General features: G+C 35.3%; 3 protein-coding genes across 7 annotated transcripts; 1 reads left to right on the forward strand and 2 right to left on the reverse strand.

Moving 5' to 3' along the window:
* Window positions 1-627: 627 nt before the first annotated feature.
* Window positions 628-4,328, reverse strand: LOC105111066 (uncharacterized). The gene is made up of 6 exons (XM_011006313.1): window positions 4,124-4,328; window positions 2,224-2,418; window positions 1,851-2,058; window positions 1,380-1,501; window positions 1,297-1,298; window positions 628-1,065 (listed from the first exon to the last, which is right to left on the reverse strand). The coding sequence occupies exons 1-6, from the start codon at window positions 4,326-4,328 to the stop codon at window positions 628-630; spliced, it is 1,170 nt and encodes a 389-aa protein (XP_011004615.1).
* A 3,073-nt stretch (window positions 4,329-7,401) lies between these two features.
* Window positions 7,402-8,363, forward strand: LOC105111058 (STS14 protein-like). The gene has a single exon (XM_011006300.1). It carries the CDS (start codon window positions 7,580-7,582, stop codon window positions 8,126-8,128), a length of 549 nt encoding a protein of 182 aa, XP_011004602.1. The 5' UTR covers window positions 7,402-7,579; the 3' UTR covers window positions 8,129-8,363.
* Window positions 8,364-9,217: 854 nt separating this feature from the next.
* LOC105111059 (uncharacterized) lies at window positions 9,218-14,978 on the reverse strand. Of its 5 annotated transcripts, none has more exons than XM_011006305.1 (12): window positions 14,359-14,442; window positions 14,185-14,252; window positions 13,383-13,455; window positions 12,814-12,897; window positions 12,619-12,735; window positions 11,906-12,331; window positions 11,254-11,654; window positions 11,029-11,128; window positions 10,872-10,931; window positions 10,702-10,788; window positions 10,176-10,304; window positions 9,218-9,774 (listed from the first exon to the last, which is right to left on the reverse strand). In XM_011006305.1, exons 1-12 carry the CDS (start codon window positions 14,359-14,361, stop codon window positions 9,472-9,474), a joined length of 1,851 nt encoding a protein of 616 aa, XP_011004607.1. In that variant the 5' UTR covers window positions 14,362-14,442; the 3' UTR covers window positions 9,218-9,471. The 5 variants fall into 5 exon arrangements, with proteins under 5 accessions (XP_011004607.1, XP_011004605.1, XP_011004604.1 ...); XM_011006303.1 differs by lacking the exon at window positions 14,359-14,442 and adding an exon at window positions 13,194-13,295 and having other exon boundaries at window positions 14,185-14,201; XM_011006302.1 differs by lacking the exons at window positions 14,185-14,252; window positions 14,359-14,442 and adding exons at window positions 13,194-13,295; window positions 13,630-14,177.
* Between the last annotated feature and the right edge of the window lie 609 nt (window positions 14,979-15,587).

Below are 15,587 nucleotides of genomic sequence, written 5' to 3' on the forward strand. Positions count from 1 at the left end.
GAAGGACCAAAATGAATTTTCGTCATCTTCAACCTCCAACCCAGAATTTCAACAGAAACCCACTGTTCTTTCCTTATTTCTAACATAATTTCACCATTCAAACAAAATCATAACTCAAAATCATCATCTTTCAATTCAATCTCTCAAAATCCACCAAATAATCCATTACCCATAACAATCAACCCATAAAATTCAATTAATTCATCAATCAAACCCAAAACACAAATTTTCAAAACCCTAACATTTATCAAAACCAAAATTAAAACTTAATCAACACATATTTATATATAATCTTACCTTTAAACTTATTTCCTTCAACTCCTTTCTATTTTTCTTCTAATTTCTCTCTTTTCTCTTCTTCTTTTTTCTCCCTTCTTTCTCCTGCCGATTCTCTCTAATTTCAGATCATTTATTTTGTTTTGTTTTTTTTTTTACTTTCTATTTATATTTATCAAGTTTTGTTGAATTACTACACTACCCCTCATTCATTTATACCTACACTTTAAGCCACCAAGGGCTTTATTGTATTTTCCTACTTATTTATTCAAAACATTACACTCTCCGTTCCCTCCCTTAAGCTAATGGGAGAGGTTTTGCCATTACATCTACTAGCTGTTCTTGTATTCCTTAGTAGACTAATTTAACTGCTCCTTGTGTAAGATCACGAAGAAAATGGAATCGCACATCAATGTGCTTGCTATGACCATGTAACACAGAGTTTTTTGACAACTTAATTGTGGAACTGTTATCACAGAAAATTGTAGTGCCCTTGCTTTCCTTCAGACTTAGTTTTTCAAGTATTTGTTGCATCCAAATAACTTGCGAAGCACATGCAGCTGTAACCACAAACTCTGCTTCAGTAGTTGAAAATGTGACTATAGGCTGTTTTCTGGAAGACCAGGCAACAACTCTAGATCCTATCATTAAGGCATACCTAGATGTGCTTTTCCTATCTTCTAGATCACCTGCATAGTCACTGTTAGTGTATCCAATTAATCCTTCACGCCCACCCTTCTTGTAGAAGATCCCAAGTTTAGTAGTTCCTCTTAAGTAGCGCAGAATTCTCTTGGCAATCAATAAGTATAACTTAGTCAGTTTAGCCATGTATATGCTAATTAAACAAACTACAAACATTAAATCTAGTATTATAGCTGTTAAATATATAAGACAGCCCACCATTTATTCAAATAAAGTTTCATCAATGCAAGTTTCATTCTTATCCTTGTAAAGTTTACATCCTGGGGCAATAGGATTATGGACTAAGTTGTTGTTTTCCATCTTAAATCTCTTTAATACCTCTGAAGCATATCTTTATTGACAAATGTAAATGCCTTCAGGTCTTTGTAGAACTTCGATGCCAAGAAAGAAACGCATTCTACCTGGATCAGTCATGTCAAACTCCCTCAATATGGATGTCTTAAACTTAGCAAAAATCAATTCATTATTGCCAGTAAATATTAAATCATCTACATATAAACTGGCAATAAGAATATTACTTTCCCTGTCAGTTTTAATGAACAAAGTATGCTCACTATAACACTTCTCAAACCCTTCATTTATAAAATGTGCTTCAATATGGCTGAACCAAGCTCGTGGAGGTTGTTTCAGTGCATAAATAGTTTTTTTTCAGTTTGTATACCTGCTGTGGATTCTACTTTCTCTCATATTCTTTCAGCTGTTCTACGTAGACTTCTTCATTAAGTTCTCCATATAAGAAAGCAGACTTGACATCAAGTTGATATAATATCCATCATTTGTGAGCTGCTAGGGCCACAATCATTCTCACCGTATCTATTTTTACAACCGACGCAAATACTTCTGTATAGTCTATCCCTTGTTGCTACACATACCCTTTGGCCACCAATCGTGCCTTGAACTTGTTTATTTCTTCATCCTCTTTTAGTTTGGTCTTATAAACCCATTTTACTTCAATTTTCTTTGCACCGACAAGCAGATCAGTAAGTTCCCAAGTGTTGTTCGTCTTTGTGGCCTTGATTTCAATATCTATTGTTGTCCTCCAATGTGTATATTTTACTGCATCTTCAAACTGTACTGGATCTGTTGAAGTAAATAAAATCAAGTTAACATTTGCATCTTCTTCCTCTGAAAGTTCCCTAGTTACATAATCTTTTATCCACCTTGGAGGTCCTCTAAGTCTTCTTTCATGAAAAACTGATGATTCTCCTTTATTCTCACCATGTTGAGAATTACCACCATACTAACCTGGCGATGCCCTGCTATTCTTACTAGGTTGAGGACTGCTAAGAATATTTTCATGAAAATTTAATGATTCTCCCCGATTCTCACCAGGCTTAAGACTGGCAATTAAGTCTTCATTTATATATGCTCTATTTTCCAGTTCTTTAGGAATGTCTTCCTCATTCACGAATGTTCCAGTATCACCTTCATCTCCACATTCTAGATCAGCCACCAATTGTTCATTATAGCTTTGGTCCTAATCCCAAGATTTTTCTTCATCAAATACTACATCCCTGCTGATTATATTTTTCTTCTCAACTGGATCATAGAGTCTGTAAGCCTTAGATTCTTCGCTAAGTCCCAGTAACATACAAGGAATGCTTTTGGCATCGAGCTTTGTCCTTTCTACATTAGGAATATGTACATGAGTCATGCATCCAAAGATCTTGAAGTGTTCTACTGAAGGTTTAATGCCACTCCAAGCTTCTTTAGGTGTTTGATTTTGAACTGTCAAAGTAGGACTTCGATTGAGAACATATATTGTCCAATTTACTACCATTAGCCAGAGATTTTTGAAAATTCTCCTTTCAGTTAGCATACAGCGAACCATATTCATTATTGCTCTGTTTTTTCTTTTAGCTACTCCATTCTGCTGTAGAGTATATGCTGCTGTCAATTGCCGCTTGATACTATGCTTAATGCAATACTCATTGAATTTTAGGGATGTGAATTCCCCTTCTCGATCTGTTCTTAAGAATTTTATATAGCCTCCTATTTCTTTTTCAACGTAATTCTTAAAACGTTTGAACATATGTAATGCTTTAGATTGCTCTACTAAGAAATAAGTCCATGCTTTTCTAGTAAAGTCATCAATAAAGCATATAATGTACCTCCTTTTGCTGTTAGAAATAGGAGATGTCAGTCCGCAAATATCTGCATGGATGAGCTAAAGCTTCCTTGTGGCACTCCAATTATTGTGCTTTGGAATTAGATCTATGTGCTGCTTCTCATGCAGGTAGCGCATACTATTGATGGAATCTAGAACTAAGGTATCCTATGCACCATATTCTTTACTTAAAGAGCTCTCAATCCTTTGTAGCTCAAATATCCATATCGATAGTGCCACAAATGTGCTAAATCTATTATTGAGTTATAAAGACAGGCTGGTTTCTGATGTAGTGAATTTGTTAACGGTAAAAACATCCTATTAGCTGTCATTTCAGTATGTATAATAAGCCCTTTCTCCGGATGATAGATGTTCATATATCCATGTTGAATGAGGATTGTTAACCCTTGGTCTTGAATTTGACCAATGCTAAGACGATTAGTCTTTAAATCAGGGATAAAAAATACGTTAGTCACTAACAACATGTGTTAGACCATTCACTTTCAATTTCACTTTGCTTTTTCCCAACACATCTATTCTTATGTTATTTCAACTTCAACTTTTGTCTAAAGTTCTCATTTATCATATGGAATAGGCTCTTGCCACCACACATATGGTTACTGCACCCAGTGTCTAAACACCAGACATCTTCCCTTCGAGCATGATTCATATCCACATATAACATGAGTAGCATTTCTTCTTTTTCTCCTAATTTAGCGTAGTTAGCTTCTTTATCCCAGCTTGGACACTCATATTGAAAGTGTCCAAGCTTATAGCACTTAAAACACTCTATTGTTGCTTTGTTGTTGTAGAACTGACTGCTTCTCCCTCTACCTTTGCCTCTGTATGCACCTCACCCTCGTCTTCTGGCATTGAATCTATCTTTAGAATTGGTGATCTTGAGTGTTTGTTCTTCTTCTATGTGACGCTTGAATTTCTGCTCTTGGACAATCAAGGAACTCTAGAGTTCATCAATTAAGAGTTGATCAATATCTTTGGATTCTTCAATTGAACCGACAATATAACTAAACTTCTCACTCAATGATTTGAGAATTTTCTCCACCACTGTAACATCAGTCATTCGCTCTCCATATGTTGTCATTTTGTTAGCAACTGTTAGTACTCTTGAGAAATACTCAGAGACTCCTTCACCAACTTTCATCTCTAAGGTTCCAAACTCTCTACGGAGAGCTTGCAAATGTGATCTTTTGACTCTAGCACTTCTTTCATACTTCTTTTTCATTGATTCCCAGATTTGTTTGGAAGTATCTGTTATAAGGATGGTTTCCAATATCGTCCAATTTATGGCTTCAAAAAGATAATTTTTCACCTTCATGTCTTTCAGCTTTAACTCATCAATCCTCTTTCATTGCATTTATATCTGTTCTATGTCACTTTCAGTCTTAACATAGACATTTTCTATCAACCCCCAATATTCCTTATAGCGCAAGAAATCCTCCATCAACATGCTTTAGTGGTCATAATAGCCATTAAAACGAGGAATGGCTGGCTGCACAAAGTTTCCTTCCGGTGTCATGTTTCTTTGCTGCTGCAAAGAAAACTCAAAGACTACTGCTTTGATTTAAGTAGAAAGGTTTTAATACCACAATGTTGTAGAAAATGACAATAATGCAGGCTCAGAATCAATTATTATTATTGAAGAAAAATATTGATTTTATACAACCTTACATAATCTCAGCAGAGGAGATATTCACGTAGAAAATCATGGAAAACATTAACTAACAATCCTATGAACTAGGAGTTATTAAACTAAATGCAAATCCTAATTATTTCCTTAACAGAAACCTAAACTTTCTCTTCAGTTTTAATGGGTTAATATTAAAAATAAATTAAAAAATTATTTCAATATAATTTTAAATAAAAAATATTTTTACAAATATTTATTATTCTAATAACCCTAAAATATAAATAAAATAGCTAGTGTTGAGTTTATTTAGTATTTATTTATTTATTTATCTATCATGTTTTTTTTTTATTGTTTAAGATGTTTAGCGTTGCTATTTTTGAGAAGTTATAAAAAGATTTAAATTAGAGTCTATGATTTGTAGAAGACGAAAAGGGATGCTTAGTTAATTTCTCTTTAACAACAACGGAGAGCTAAGCTTGAGCTAATTAACGGTAAAGGGTTTTTTAAAATACAGTAGTAATTTTTTTAAAAGTTATTTTTTTATTAAAAATTATATCAAAATAATATTTATCATTTTCTAAGTGGGTCCATTAATTCCTGCCTAGTTGTCACTCTCGTGCTATCATATCTGTTCACAATATGAAATCATGTGAATTCGGATATTTATGGCTAAGAGATACACGATTAATTACTGATTAAATGTTAGAATTAGATTTGTGTATTAATTAAAAAGTTGTGCATGTTTCTCTCTCCGTCAAATAAAATAAAATGGCCTGCGTGCTGGCATCTTTAATTACTAGTAATTGAAAACATATGAGCACTAGGCACCAATAACCAAACATGAATGAAGAATATAAAAAATACTAAGAAACTTTATTAATAATTCTTTAATAAGTTAGAGTAATTTAATAAAAAATTAAATTAAAAAAATTTCTTCTATGACACACACAATATGTGACAATATTGTATTCAACTTCATGAAAAAAAAATTATTGTCTTAAATGATAATATTTATACTTTAAATAAAATAAGCTATAATTAATCTAATGAGTTAACATCAACTCTAATTAAAATAAAACTCAAAGTATATCAAATAAAGCCTCAAACATAAAAAAAAATAAAAAAAATTCTAAAAATTATAACTAAGTTACAGAGCTCTAGAAATTAAAAAATATAATATTTTTTAAATAAAATTCTAGCTTAAAAAAAAACTCTTGATCGAATATCCCATGATACTGCCCTTGGAATCCAAAACATAGATGGGAATAATTCTTCATTAGCCTCTTATGTTTACACACACAATAAAATAATCCTCTCCTGTCTTAGAATTCCATAAAACACAGGACACAAGGAAATAAATAAACCTCTAGATATTAAAATTAATTAGCTTATAAAATTAATGGATTAAGCTCCTTTTATATATAAAAATAAAATAAATTGATTAAAATTTAATAATCATTATTTAATAAATTACTCATTGAAGATCTTGTTTTCTAAAAATTTATTTTAACTTAAATACTTTTAAATACTCTGAATAAACCTGTTAAATATATCCTTTGTAATGAATTTTTTTTTATATAATTTATACTACATCATAAGGTTTTTTAAATAAAAATTCTAAGAAATAAAAATAACATACCTGCTGTGGAACATATTTAGGAATATGATTATGATTTTTTTAAAAGTATTTTTTATTTAAAAAAGCATGTTAATAATATTTTAAATTTTTTTAAAAAATTAATATATCAAAATAATTTAAAAATATTAAAAATATATTAATTTAAAATAAATATTTTTAAAATATAGCATGAATAGATCAAATTGTGATGAATCGTTATAGTCTGGATAAATACAAGGCCGAGCTGTAAATTCGAGTCAGGCTATCAGTAAAAGGAACAGCGAAGAAAGCAGTGGAGAGTCCGCTCTTTTAGAGGGTCAAATACATACTTCATTCGTCTGTGAGATCAGCCCAGCTCCCACGTATATTCCTATTTCCTACAATAGAGCTTCATGGTAAGTCCAACTCACGGAAATAAACGGAGCCATCCATTACTGCAACCTTGGGCAGCTAAACATGTCACACACAAGCAAAAATAACGTTTCCACAGTTCAATAACTCATTCCACCCACTATTACAAGGAAGTTTGCAGCGTGAAGCCAAGCAGTGATCATGGAGATTGGCATGGTAATCAAGAGGTCCTGATAAATAAATCATAGAAGATACTGTACGCCAAACCTTCTGCATCATCTTCTAGTTGGCGGCAGTTCTTTAGCCCGAGCATGCTCACATCCATCCTCTGAAACAAGAAATCTTGCCCAGGCGTGTTGAGAATCAAGCCTTCATCTCCCACTCATAAATGCACAGACCACATGGGAACACCAGGTTTCACTGAGATTTGCACAGCATTTCAGATCAAAGTCAACAGTACTCTCACGTTTGCCATCCAATTTGATTGCTGTACACGAGTCAATAAACAATGTCAAGGGGCGGGCGGCACTGTCTGACCCTTCCCATGGTTTCGAGGCTCGTTGTCTCAGTCCCCAACAAATCACCTGGCCCGATGCATCACGGATGATGCCTTCACCCCTTTCTGTCATATCAAAAATTATTTCATAGAATTATCTAGGGAACAACATGAATCTTCCAATTAATCAAATTGATTCCTCGGGGGAAAAAATGGTGGCAAATTGACATTATAAACCGTAACTATGTGGAAGTGAGGGTGGCATTGTGAAGGACAACCTCGTCATACCACCTAAGCATAGCCAGACCACACGAGCAAATCTATTAATAACTGGACCCTCAGCTGAAAATCACTTGACCCTGTAAAAATCTAGCTGAAAAAATGGCTTGCTACTCCTTGCTTCCCATTCTGTTTCTAGCTTTATGCCACAGCTCAACCCATGGTGCAGCTCTTGCATCAGACCATAAACCCACCCAAGTCACAATAGCTCCAGTTCCACTGCCAAATGTGGCTAAAGAGTTCCTACAGTCTCACAACCAAGCAAGAGCAGCGGTTGGTGTTGGCCCTCTCAAGTGGAGCCAGATGCTAGCCAATGCCACAAGCAGACTAGTCAGGTACCAAAGGAACAAAATGGGTTGCCAGTTTGCAAACTTGAGCAGCAGCAAGTATGGTGCAAATCAGTTATGGGCTAGTGGCATGGCTGTGACTCCACTCATGGCTGTTGATCACTGGGCACAAGAGAAGAATTACTATAACCACACTAACAATTCCTGTGCATCAAGCCATAGGTGTGGAGTTTACACACAGGTGGTGTGGAGGAAATCTTTGGAGTTGGGGTGTGCACAAGCTACATGCGTGAAGGACCAAGCTAGCTTAACTATTTGTTTTTATAATCCTCCCGGGAATATTATAGGGGAAAGCCCATATTAGACAAGTTATAGCTAGTTAAATCTCTGGTTAACTGTGTTTGTGCATCGTTGGAATTTGTTTAAGAGTTGTTTTTACCTTTTTTGAAGATTTCAGTGCTTATGTTTAGGAGTAGGGGACATGCAGATTGTTGCTTCTTTTTTCTCTCTTTTAATTGCCAGAGATTAAATTTGCACGGATGTAAGTTCATAAGCACAATTGTCTCAATTTTAATGCAGACTCAAGAACCATGCTACAAGATCTTAAGGCTTTACATCTAGTTTTCACCATGGATAAAATATGTGAAAAATGATCTTTCCAAAAGCATAGATCGAATGGAACGAGTCATTACACTGCTTCCAAATATTTGTTCTGTAGATGGTTTTCACTGATGAAGAATGTGAACATATTTGTGGAGACAACCATCCTGCAATAACTATCTGCACTGATAGCCTGGTAATAATTGAGCTCCGATAGACTGCCAATCACATGTTCACCCACCCCCTTCTTTATCCCATAAATATCTATTGATCATTAAGCCATGAATCCTCACAGCACAAATAATTGATGTTACTTGGAAACTTACTTGAGACGAGTTTTTTTTTTTTTTAAAGAAGTTTCATTTTAAAGATTTTCTAGCTTTTTATCTATATTATCTATGACTTCAATATCAAAAGTTGTTTCAACCAAACAATTTTTGTTTCGAACAACGGCTAGGGTCACATGTACAACCCCAAAAGCTATACTTTATACGAACCTCTAGTTACTAGGATCTTTTTCAGTCTCACAAGGTGAGGGAGAATGGTCTTGCCAGGAATAGAACAATGCTCTACGAAGTTTCAGTTTCCGGTATAAACAAGTGTGGTAGGGATTCTTCGAACAAATGGCAGAGTCAAATATGAAGGAATTTCATTCAATGAGTCTAAACCATTGGCGAACATGTCTAGTTCTGAGAAATCCAACCTGTCGTGTGATATATTGTCAGCACGATCAGTACTGAGACAACTGATGATAGCCATCTTCTTCATAGGATAGGTCTGTGTCAAACACCTATGCAAAATTCTGCACTTATAATCAACCAAATAATATCTCAAGAAAACAACGCAGTCGGTATATTTTCGATGCACATTTTCATTTCATTTGGCAACATCACAGAGATCATGAATGCTTCCATGCTCGGAAAAGGCGGAATCGAGATTTCATTATACAAAACAAAATATCGCATTGTTCTATCCCACCATTTCAGACTTCATCTCCTAATATATACAAGGAAAAAATTTAAAATCTCAAAATATAAGAACCCTGAGAACTATGTGAATGAATAGAGGAGGTCGAATACTATTAAACTTTTTGACACACGGAAGCAGTCACTTTACCAGCTCTTTAGATATCAGGTACCGAAAAGTAAAATTATGCGGAATCCATTCAATGGTCTTACGAGCTTTTCCTAGCTGACATTTCTTCAGACACTTCCTTACAGTAGCAGGCAAAGTTTTTTGGATCATTTCAAGAACAACCGCAGGACATAAACCTGAATCCTTGGTGTAGGACTCCACAATCTTTGGAAGCAGGATTTTCTGGTCCTTGCGTACACCAAAGGTTGCTCGGATATACTCTTCCTTCGCAACTTCAAGCTCATGAATTATTCCCTTTGGAGTGTAGACACGGACCTGGCAAAAGTACTTGTCTAAATTCCATCTGAAGAGGATAAACTAAACAGAAAATATGACCAAAACCCGCAAAATCTGAAAAACCCAGGTTCAGTTCCTTTTACTGAGCTGATATTTCATAATATACTTTAGAATAGTCAAAAGGAAATTACTTCTTTTGGAAACCAAAGCATGGTATCACAAAAATGAGCTCTTTATGAAAGAGTGCCGTGAAAAGGCGCAGCGCACACAAAGTGCAGGCAACTAATCAAAAAAACTTACACTTAAAAAGGATATAGCATTTAATTTTGGTTGTGTTATTCTCAATCAGTATTGCGATTACAATGTTCATGCTGCACAGTATCTTATGACTGCTACTAATCTACTTAAAATGTTGGAACAGATGAAGGAAAATGAAGTACCGCAGGATCAGAATGGCTTCCTGAACATAGTGCAAAGTGCAAAAGCGGTTCTGAATGGTCAGTTGCATATGATTGCCGATCCTCTACTGTCTTGAATTTGGACTTCGATGAAAGTAATGTTCGAATCCACTGCAATTAGGGACAAGCTTTTTCAGGATCATTATATCAAATGAATTTACATAGTAACTGACAAGTGCATTATTGTATCCCACGAGAATTACTTTACAATTAGGGACAAGCTTTTACAGGATCATTATACAAATATGCTTATTGAACATACAAATATATATCATTGTCTTTTTTTGTGTGAGCATGCCTGTGTTCTTTTCATGACACAAAAAATAATGCCCTTGTTTATTTGAAAGATTTTTCACGATGGTGGCTCAACTCTACATGCCAAATCCTGCATTGGATCTCAACAAAAGGCAGGTAAAGTTGCAAGACCCTACACACCAAAGCCCTTTGACAAGATATTAACAATAATGACTTCTGAATTTTAGTTTCAAGAAAAACTCTAAAGATCCACCTGTCCAGGACAAGACAGCCGGCATCCAAGGATAGAACTCTGAATCGTGTCTGCACTAAATGTATGACCCCCGACATTATATGCAGCCTGCACAGAGCAAGAGTGTAAGAACTCGTATATTTGCACAAAATCTCTTACTCAAAGGAAAAATGCGAAAGGGTTTCCCTTACTCTCAAAAGTAGAAAGAGACTCTTAACATTGTTTTGGGGAATCCCATAAACCAGAAATGTCTATTAGAGAATATTGAAGTTAGAAACTCATGTCAGAACAAGAAAAAACATGGAATTAGCTTGTTAACTAAATATTTCTATCGAAAAGTGCCATTACATGCATCACCATCGCATTGTGTATATTGATCCAGAAAGCTAGCTTCTCCTCATGTTTTAGCTTCCTAGGATCAACTTCCTTTAGTCGACAGATAAGTGATCTGCAGCAGAAGATCCCAAAAATCATAATAAGAATCTCAACATAACAGCAAAACACATGCTGTTTACTTGATAGCTACATTATTAACACGTTTTCTGGTAATAATCAGATGGTAGATTGGCTCACCTGAAATTTTGTAGCAAGTTTTCAACATCTACTAATTTTTTACTATCTCTATATATCCATGGGACTTCAACCATTGTACTGTATGGTCCACTGAACTCTTTCAGACCTTCAACAAGGAAAGGGTTATCCAACCGTATGTCAAAGGATGAATTATTCCTAAATCCCGGACCCCACATATCACATTGTTCTCGTGGGGAAAATTCACTCATGGATGATGAAGATGAATTGGGAGATGAAAGGCTATTATGTGTCAAAGGTGGATCTGAAAGCTTGCAGTATATAGCTGACATGCACTTTATCATATCCTCTGAAAGCTTGTTAGGTGTCTCTGGAACATGATCAGAAATGCAAGTGCCAAGATGCTCAGCCAAACTAATAATGTTTGATGCACTCTGGGAAAACTGCAAAAACACACAATTTATAATCCATTCAAGGCTGATAAAATTGTCATTTGATGAAATTATTCGCCCTATTTCTGTAATTGTTGAATTTGAAAATGAATAGCCAATGACAGTGTTCTTCCACATTGTTTTGGCAAACAATAGTAAAAAAGCACCTTGTGCTTAACATGCTCCATCGTCATTGGTAGTTGTTGCAAACAGCAAAACTTAAAAACTGCAAAGATATAATTTATGTGTTAGCACTCAGCTACCTCCATCATGGACAATGGCTGGGTATGGCATGCACGCACAGCTCTACCAAAAGATTCTGATGGAGGAGAGGCTCTATTTGAAAATGTAGTGTGGTGAGACAATAAAGACTGACATCGATGAACTCCAGAATCTAATAGTTTCTCCTCTCCTCCTATTCTATTGGTTTCCTTCCATGTATTGGTAAGTGACTGGCAAGCAGTTTCATTAGCTGAAGTTTCCTTCTTTGATATATCAGGCCTGGAAACATCAAACAACCTTCGTCCCGGGATTGTGACAGGGGTTTTTAAACTTTGATCCTGGTTAGATGGGGAAACCAAGGATGCTCGTTGATCAAATGCCTTCCGGTACAAGGAGAGAAGATACTGTTCCAGATATACAACTTCCAACTCTAATGCTGCAGTTTCTTTGATTAATTCTGTGGCTGGCTGGAGTTGCAGAAAACACAGGAACTAGCAAGTCAAAAACCTTGAGCCTAACAATGAACACTGACATTTTAATTCCATTTTACATATTAAGTGACATAAATCAGAACAAGAAACTGAAATTACAAATTATCAGAAGATTTTCCCAAAGAAATGAAAAGAATTCAGCAAGTTGTTGGCATGGTTACAAGTTTTGCTGAAAGGCCCCAGTTCTGTATAAATTCACTTTGAATGACAGTAATAAGCACAGCTATTTCTATTCCCATAAAATTATTATGGCAAGGATTTACCTTAGGCATTGACAGCTCAGACATGCTCTCATGGGAAGAAGTCCTATAACCCAATGCCTTTTCAAGAGCCCAACGGACCTGAAACTGATCTTGTAATCTTTTCTCAAGCTGTAGAACCTGCATAAAAGAGTTCAACTAATGTTTAACTCAGAGCAAGAAAGCACAAGACGAGAATGAAGAAGTTCAGTTGCATACCTCTTGCTTCAAAGAATCTTGCATTTCGGTCTTAGGGGATTGTTTCTTCTCGGCTTTGGCAGAGTATTTCAAGTGCCCCATATTCTGTAATCAGATTGAATCCAAAAACCATATACTTAGTAATTGCTTCTTATGTTATGATCCAGGAGGATTCACCTAATGAATTAATGTGTTGGGAAAAGCTACCAAATCAGCTTAGCTTTTGAGTTAATTATATGAGTTGTTCTTTATTTAAATCACAAGAATAATTTATTCCATTCAACTAAACCACCACAGTGGGGACCATAACTAAAATTTGACTCAAATGTATTAAGCTAATTATTCATCCCATTGCCCCAACCTAAACAAATAGAATAATAAATCGAAGGCGAAGAAACAACCTTATGCAGATGAGGATATTTAAAAGAAGTCATTTTACAGTTAAGTTTTGGTTGCCCTTATGCTCGAGGTCTTTATAAAACATGGGGATGAAAGGTTGGATGCTGTAAAGAAGAAATAAGATACCGAGCTGCTTCCTTTTCTTTTCATTTTTTTTAAGCAAAAGGGCATAAAAAAAGGTGTAGTCTTACCAGCTTTATGCAGCTGGATGCTTCAAAGGAACTATCTAAGTCATCTTCCTCGAGTCTTTTCTTATCTGGGAAGCTGCCACAGCACAAATAGCAAACATAAAAACGGAAGTGGATAAATAATGAAGAAGGAAGAAAAAGATTAAAAGGCTTGGCTGCCTCTATCTAATGAGCACAGCTACTGCAACACAATTACTGGATTTTCTTTTTAACTGGGAAGGAGTAGGTGGCTAGAGATGTTAACGGTTACCTCCTATCAAAGATCCACTTTGCAATAATTTTCCCAAGACCCAACTTGAAACAGTTTTCAGTTTCATTCACCGCATCTATTACTCATTAATTGCTTGCTTTATCAGAGAAGGAACTTGGGAGAAATTGAAAAAAATAATCAAAAAGAAAAATCCCCAAATTCCAAGCTGGGAAACATACTCTAAAATCCCATCTTCAAGAAGTTCTTTATGATTTAGGAAGAGCTCTCCCACTGTTCCTCTTTTTTGAAGCTCTAAAATTTCATCTGGACGACAAAAGTTTCATAGTCTTTTCTGCTTGGAAAATAACTCGGAGAATAAAACCAAAACTTTCATGGGGTTTTATACAACTGTAGTCTCATTGTTTTTACTTGTAAAACAATATTTTTTAGCAGGTGTGATGAATGCCCCGATTTTCCACTTTACTCATGAAGCCCACCACAGAAGCCATTCCAGTTTAAAAAAAAAAAAAACCCATCAAGTAGAATAGCAATGAACAGAAATGAACAATGAGAACAATAATTGCAAGCTTACAAAAGATTGAATCAATAGCTTACCTCTTTGAACGCTTGTGTCTAGTAGTCACTTTCAATCCATACATTTTACTATCTTCGCCACCTTCAAACTGAGAGAAAACGCACCCCAATCAACATTAGTAAAACAGACAACATTCCCAATAAACAAAAATAATAATAAAAACAATAAAAAATCTGAAAACAAAGGTCAGATACCATTGAACTCCAGGAACAAAACAAGCAAGTACCCAAGATTGAATCTGTAAAGAAATGATGAATCAGAGAACCGGAGCCACTGAGGTCTAATTAGACTCCAAAAAGTGAACTTGTCTTCATGTAATATAGCTAACCAGAACCAGCACCCACAGAGTGATCATTAGCTGCTGTTAACAGTGTCTGAACATAGCAGAGCCTGACATAGTTCAGAAGGATAAAACCTTTGTGCTTTTGACCAGGGAGCCTTCACCTTGAAGCGACTCACGTTGGTCTATAAATCAGTTCACTTTTACAAATTAAAAGTCTTTCTGCATTGAAAGATGAAACCAGCTCGTGGGCTTTAATTGGAGAAGAAAGAAAGTTTGCTCAAGTCTATGCTACAGTTTAGAGCAGACCCTTGCACCTTAAAATGTCAAGGCGTCCAAAAGTTAACAATTTTCGTTGATTCTCTTCACCAGAGAGAGAGAGAGAACGACAAAGAGACAAAGAAGGGGATGATAGATAGTTGCTATGATGAGTGTTAACATAGAAATGTCCATACATTTATGGTCCAATTTCCACATTCTCTTCTCTTGTTGGTAAGCAAGTGAGAATTGTTGAGCACCCCCCCCCCAATTGTCCTATTTTGTTTATACGTATTTCAAGCTTTTTGGAATTGGATTCCAAACCCCCCCCCCCCCCCCCCAATTGTCCTATTTTGTTTATACGTATTTCAAGCTTTTTGGAATTGGATTCCAAACTATATTTCTAAAACAATTATTTATACCGAATGATGTGTTAATATAATTAAAAAAATTATTTTAATATATTTTCAAATAAAAATCATTTTAAAAACAACCTCTTAATATTTTCAGACACCTTTTTAATATCCTATTCTACTGTTTATATGCTGGGTAATTTCTCTGCAACAGATATGCGTTGTTTTTTAAGTTAACTAAGGTTTTAGATATCCCAAGGACCAATTTTATGTCCATCTTAAACAGACCATGCATCCAAATAGATGCTGGATGGCACGTGGCCCTCATGCGTTTATTTTTCAAGCTTATTTGGAGAAAAGGAATAGATAGGAGGCAGCAGTGGGATGCCTCATTCTGCAGTGGTGTCTCCTCCAGAACAAGGAGGTGGTATGATTGATTGAACTGCCTTAAATAGCTGGAAATAGTAAATACAAGGAAAAATTAATTCACCATCAGCTGGGAAAGGAACCAATGTCACTTTTAGCTTGTATT

Source organism: Populus euphratica, unplaced genomic scaffold (genome assembly GCF_000495115.2).
Source record: "Populus euphratica unplaced genomic scaffold, PopEup_1.0 scaffold340.1, whole genome shotgun sequence".
Classification (NCBI taxonomy): domain Eukaryota; kingdom Viridiplantae; phylum Streptophyta; class Magnoliopsida; order Malpighiales; family Salicaceae; genus Populus; species Populus euphratica.

What these genes read in the sequence shown, in the direction of transcription:
- LOC105111066 (XM_011006313.1), bottom strand. Translation starts at nt 4,328, where the DNA reads ATGAAAAAGAAGTATGAAAGAAGTGCTAGAGTCAAAAGATCACATTTG. An exon ending in GAATAGCAGGGCATCGCCAG is followed by an intron (nt 2,059 to 2,223) that starts GTTAGTATGGTG and finishes TTACTTCAACAG; the next exon opens with ATCCAGTACAGTTTGAAGAT. An exon ending in GCACGATTGGTGGCCAAAGG is followed by an intron (nt 1,502 to 1,850) that starts GTATGTGTAGCA and finishes TAAAACTGACAG; the next exon opens with GGAAAGTAATATTCTTATTG.
- LOC105111059 (XM_011006305.1), bottom strand. An exon ending in AGACACAAGCGTTCAAAGAG is followed by an intron (nt 13,456 to 14,184) that starts GTAAGCTATTGA and finishes GTGCTGTGGCAG; the next exon opens with CTTCCCAGATAAGAAAAGAC. An exon ending in AGCCATTGTCCATGATGGAG is followed by an intron (nt 11,655 to 11,905) that starts GTAGCTGAGTGC and finishes GTGTTTTTGCAG; the next exon opens with TTTTCCCAGAGTGCATCAAA.
- LOC105111058 (XM_011006300.1), top strand. Translation starts at nt 7,580, where the DNA reads ATGGCTTGCTACTCCTTGCTTCCCATTCTGTTTCTAGCTTTATGCCAC.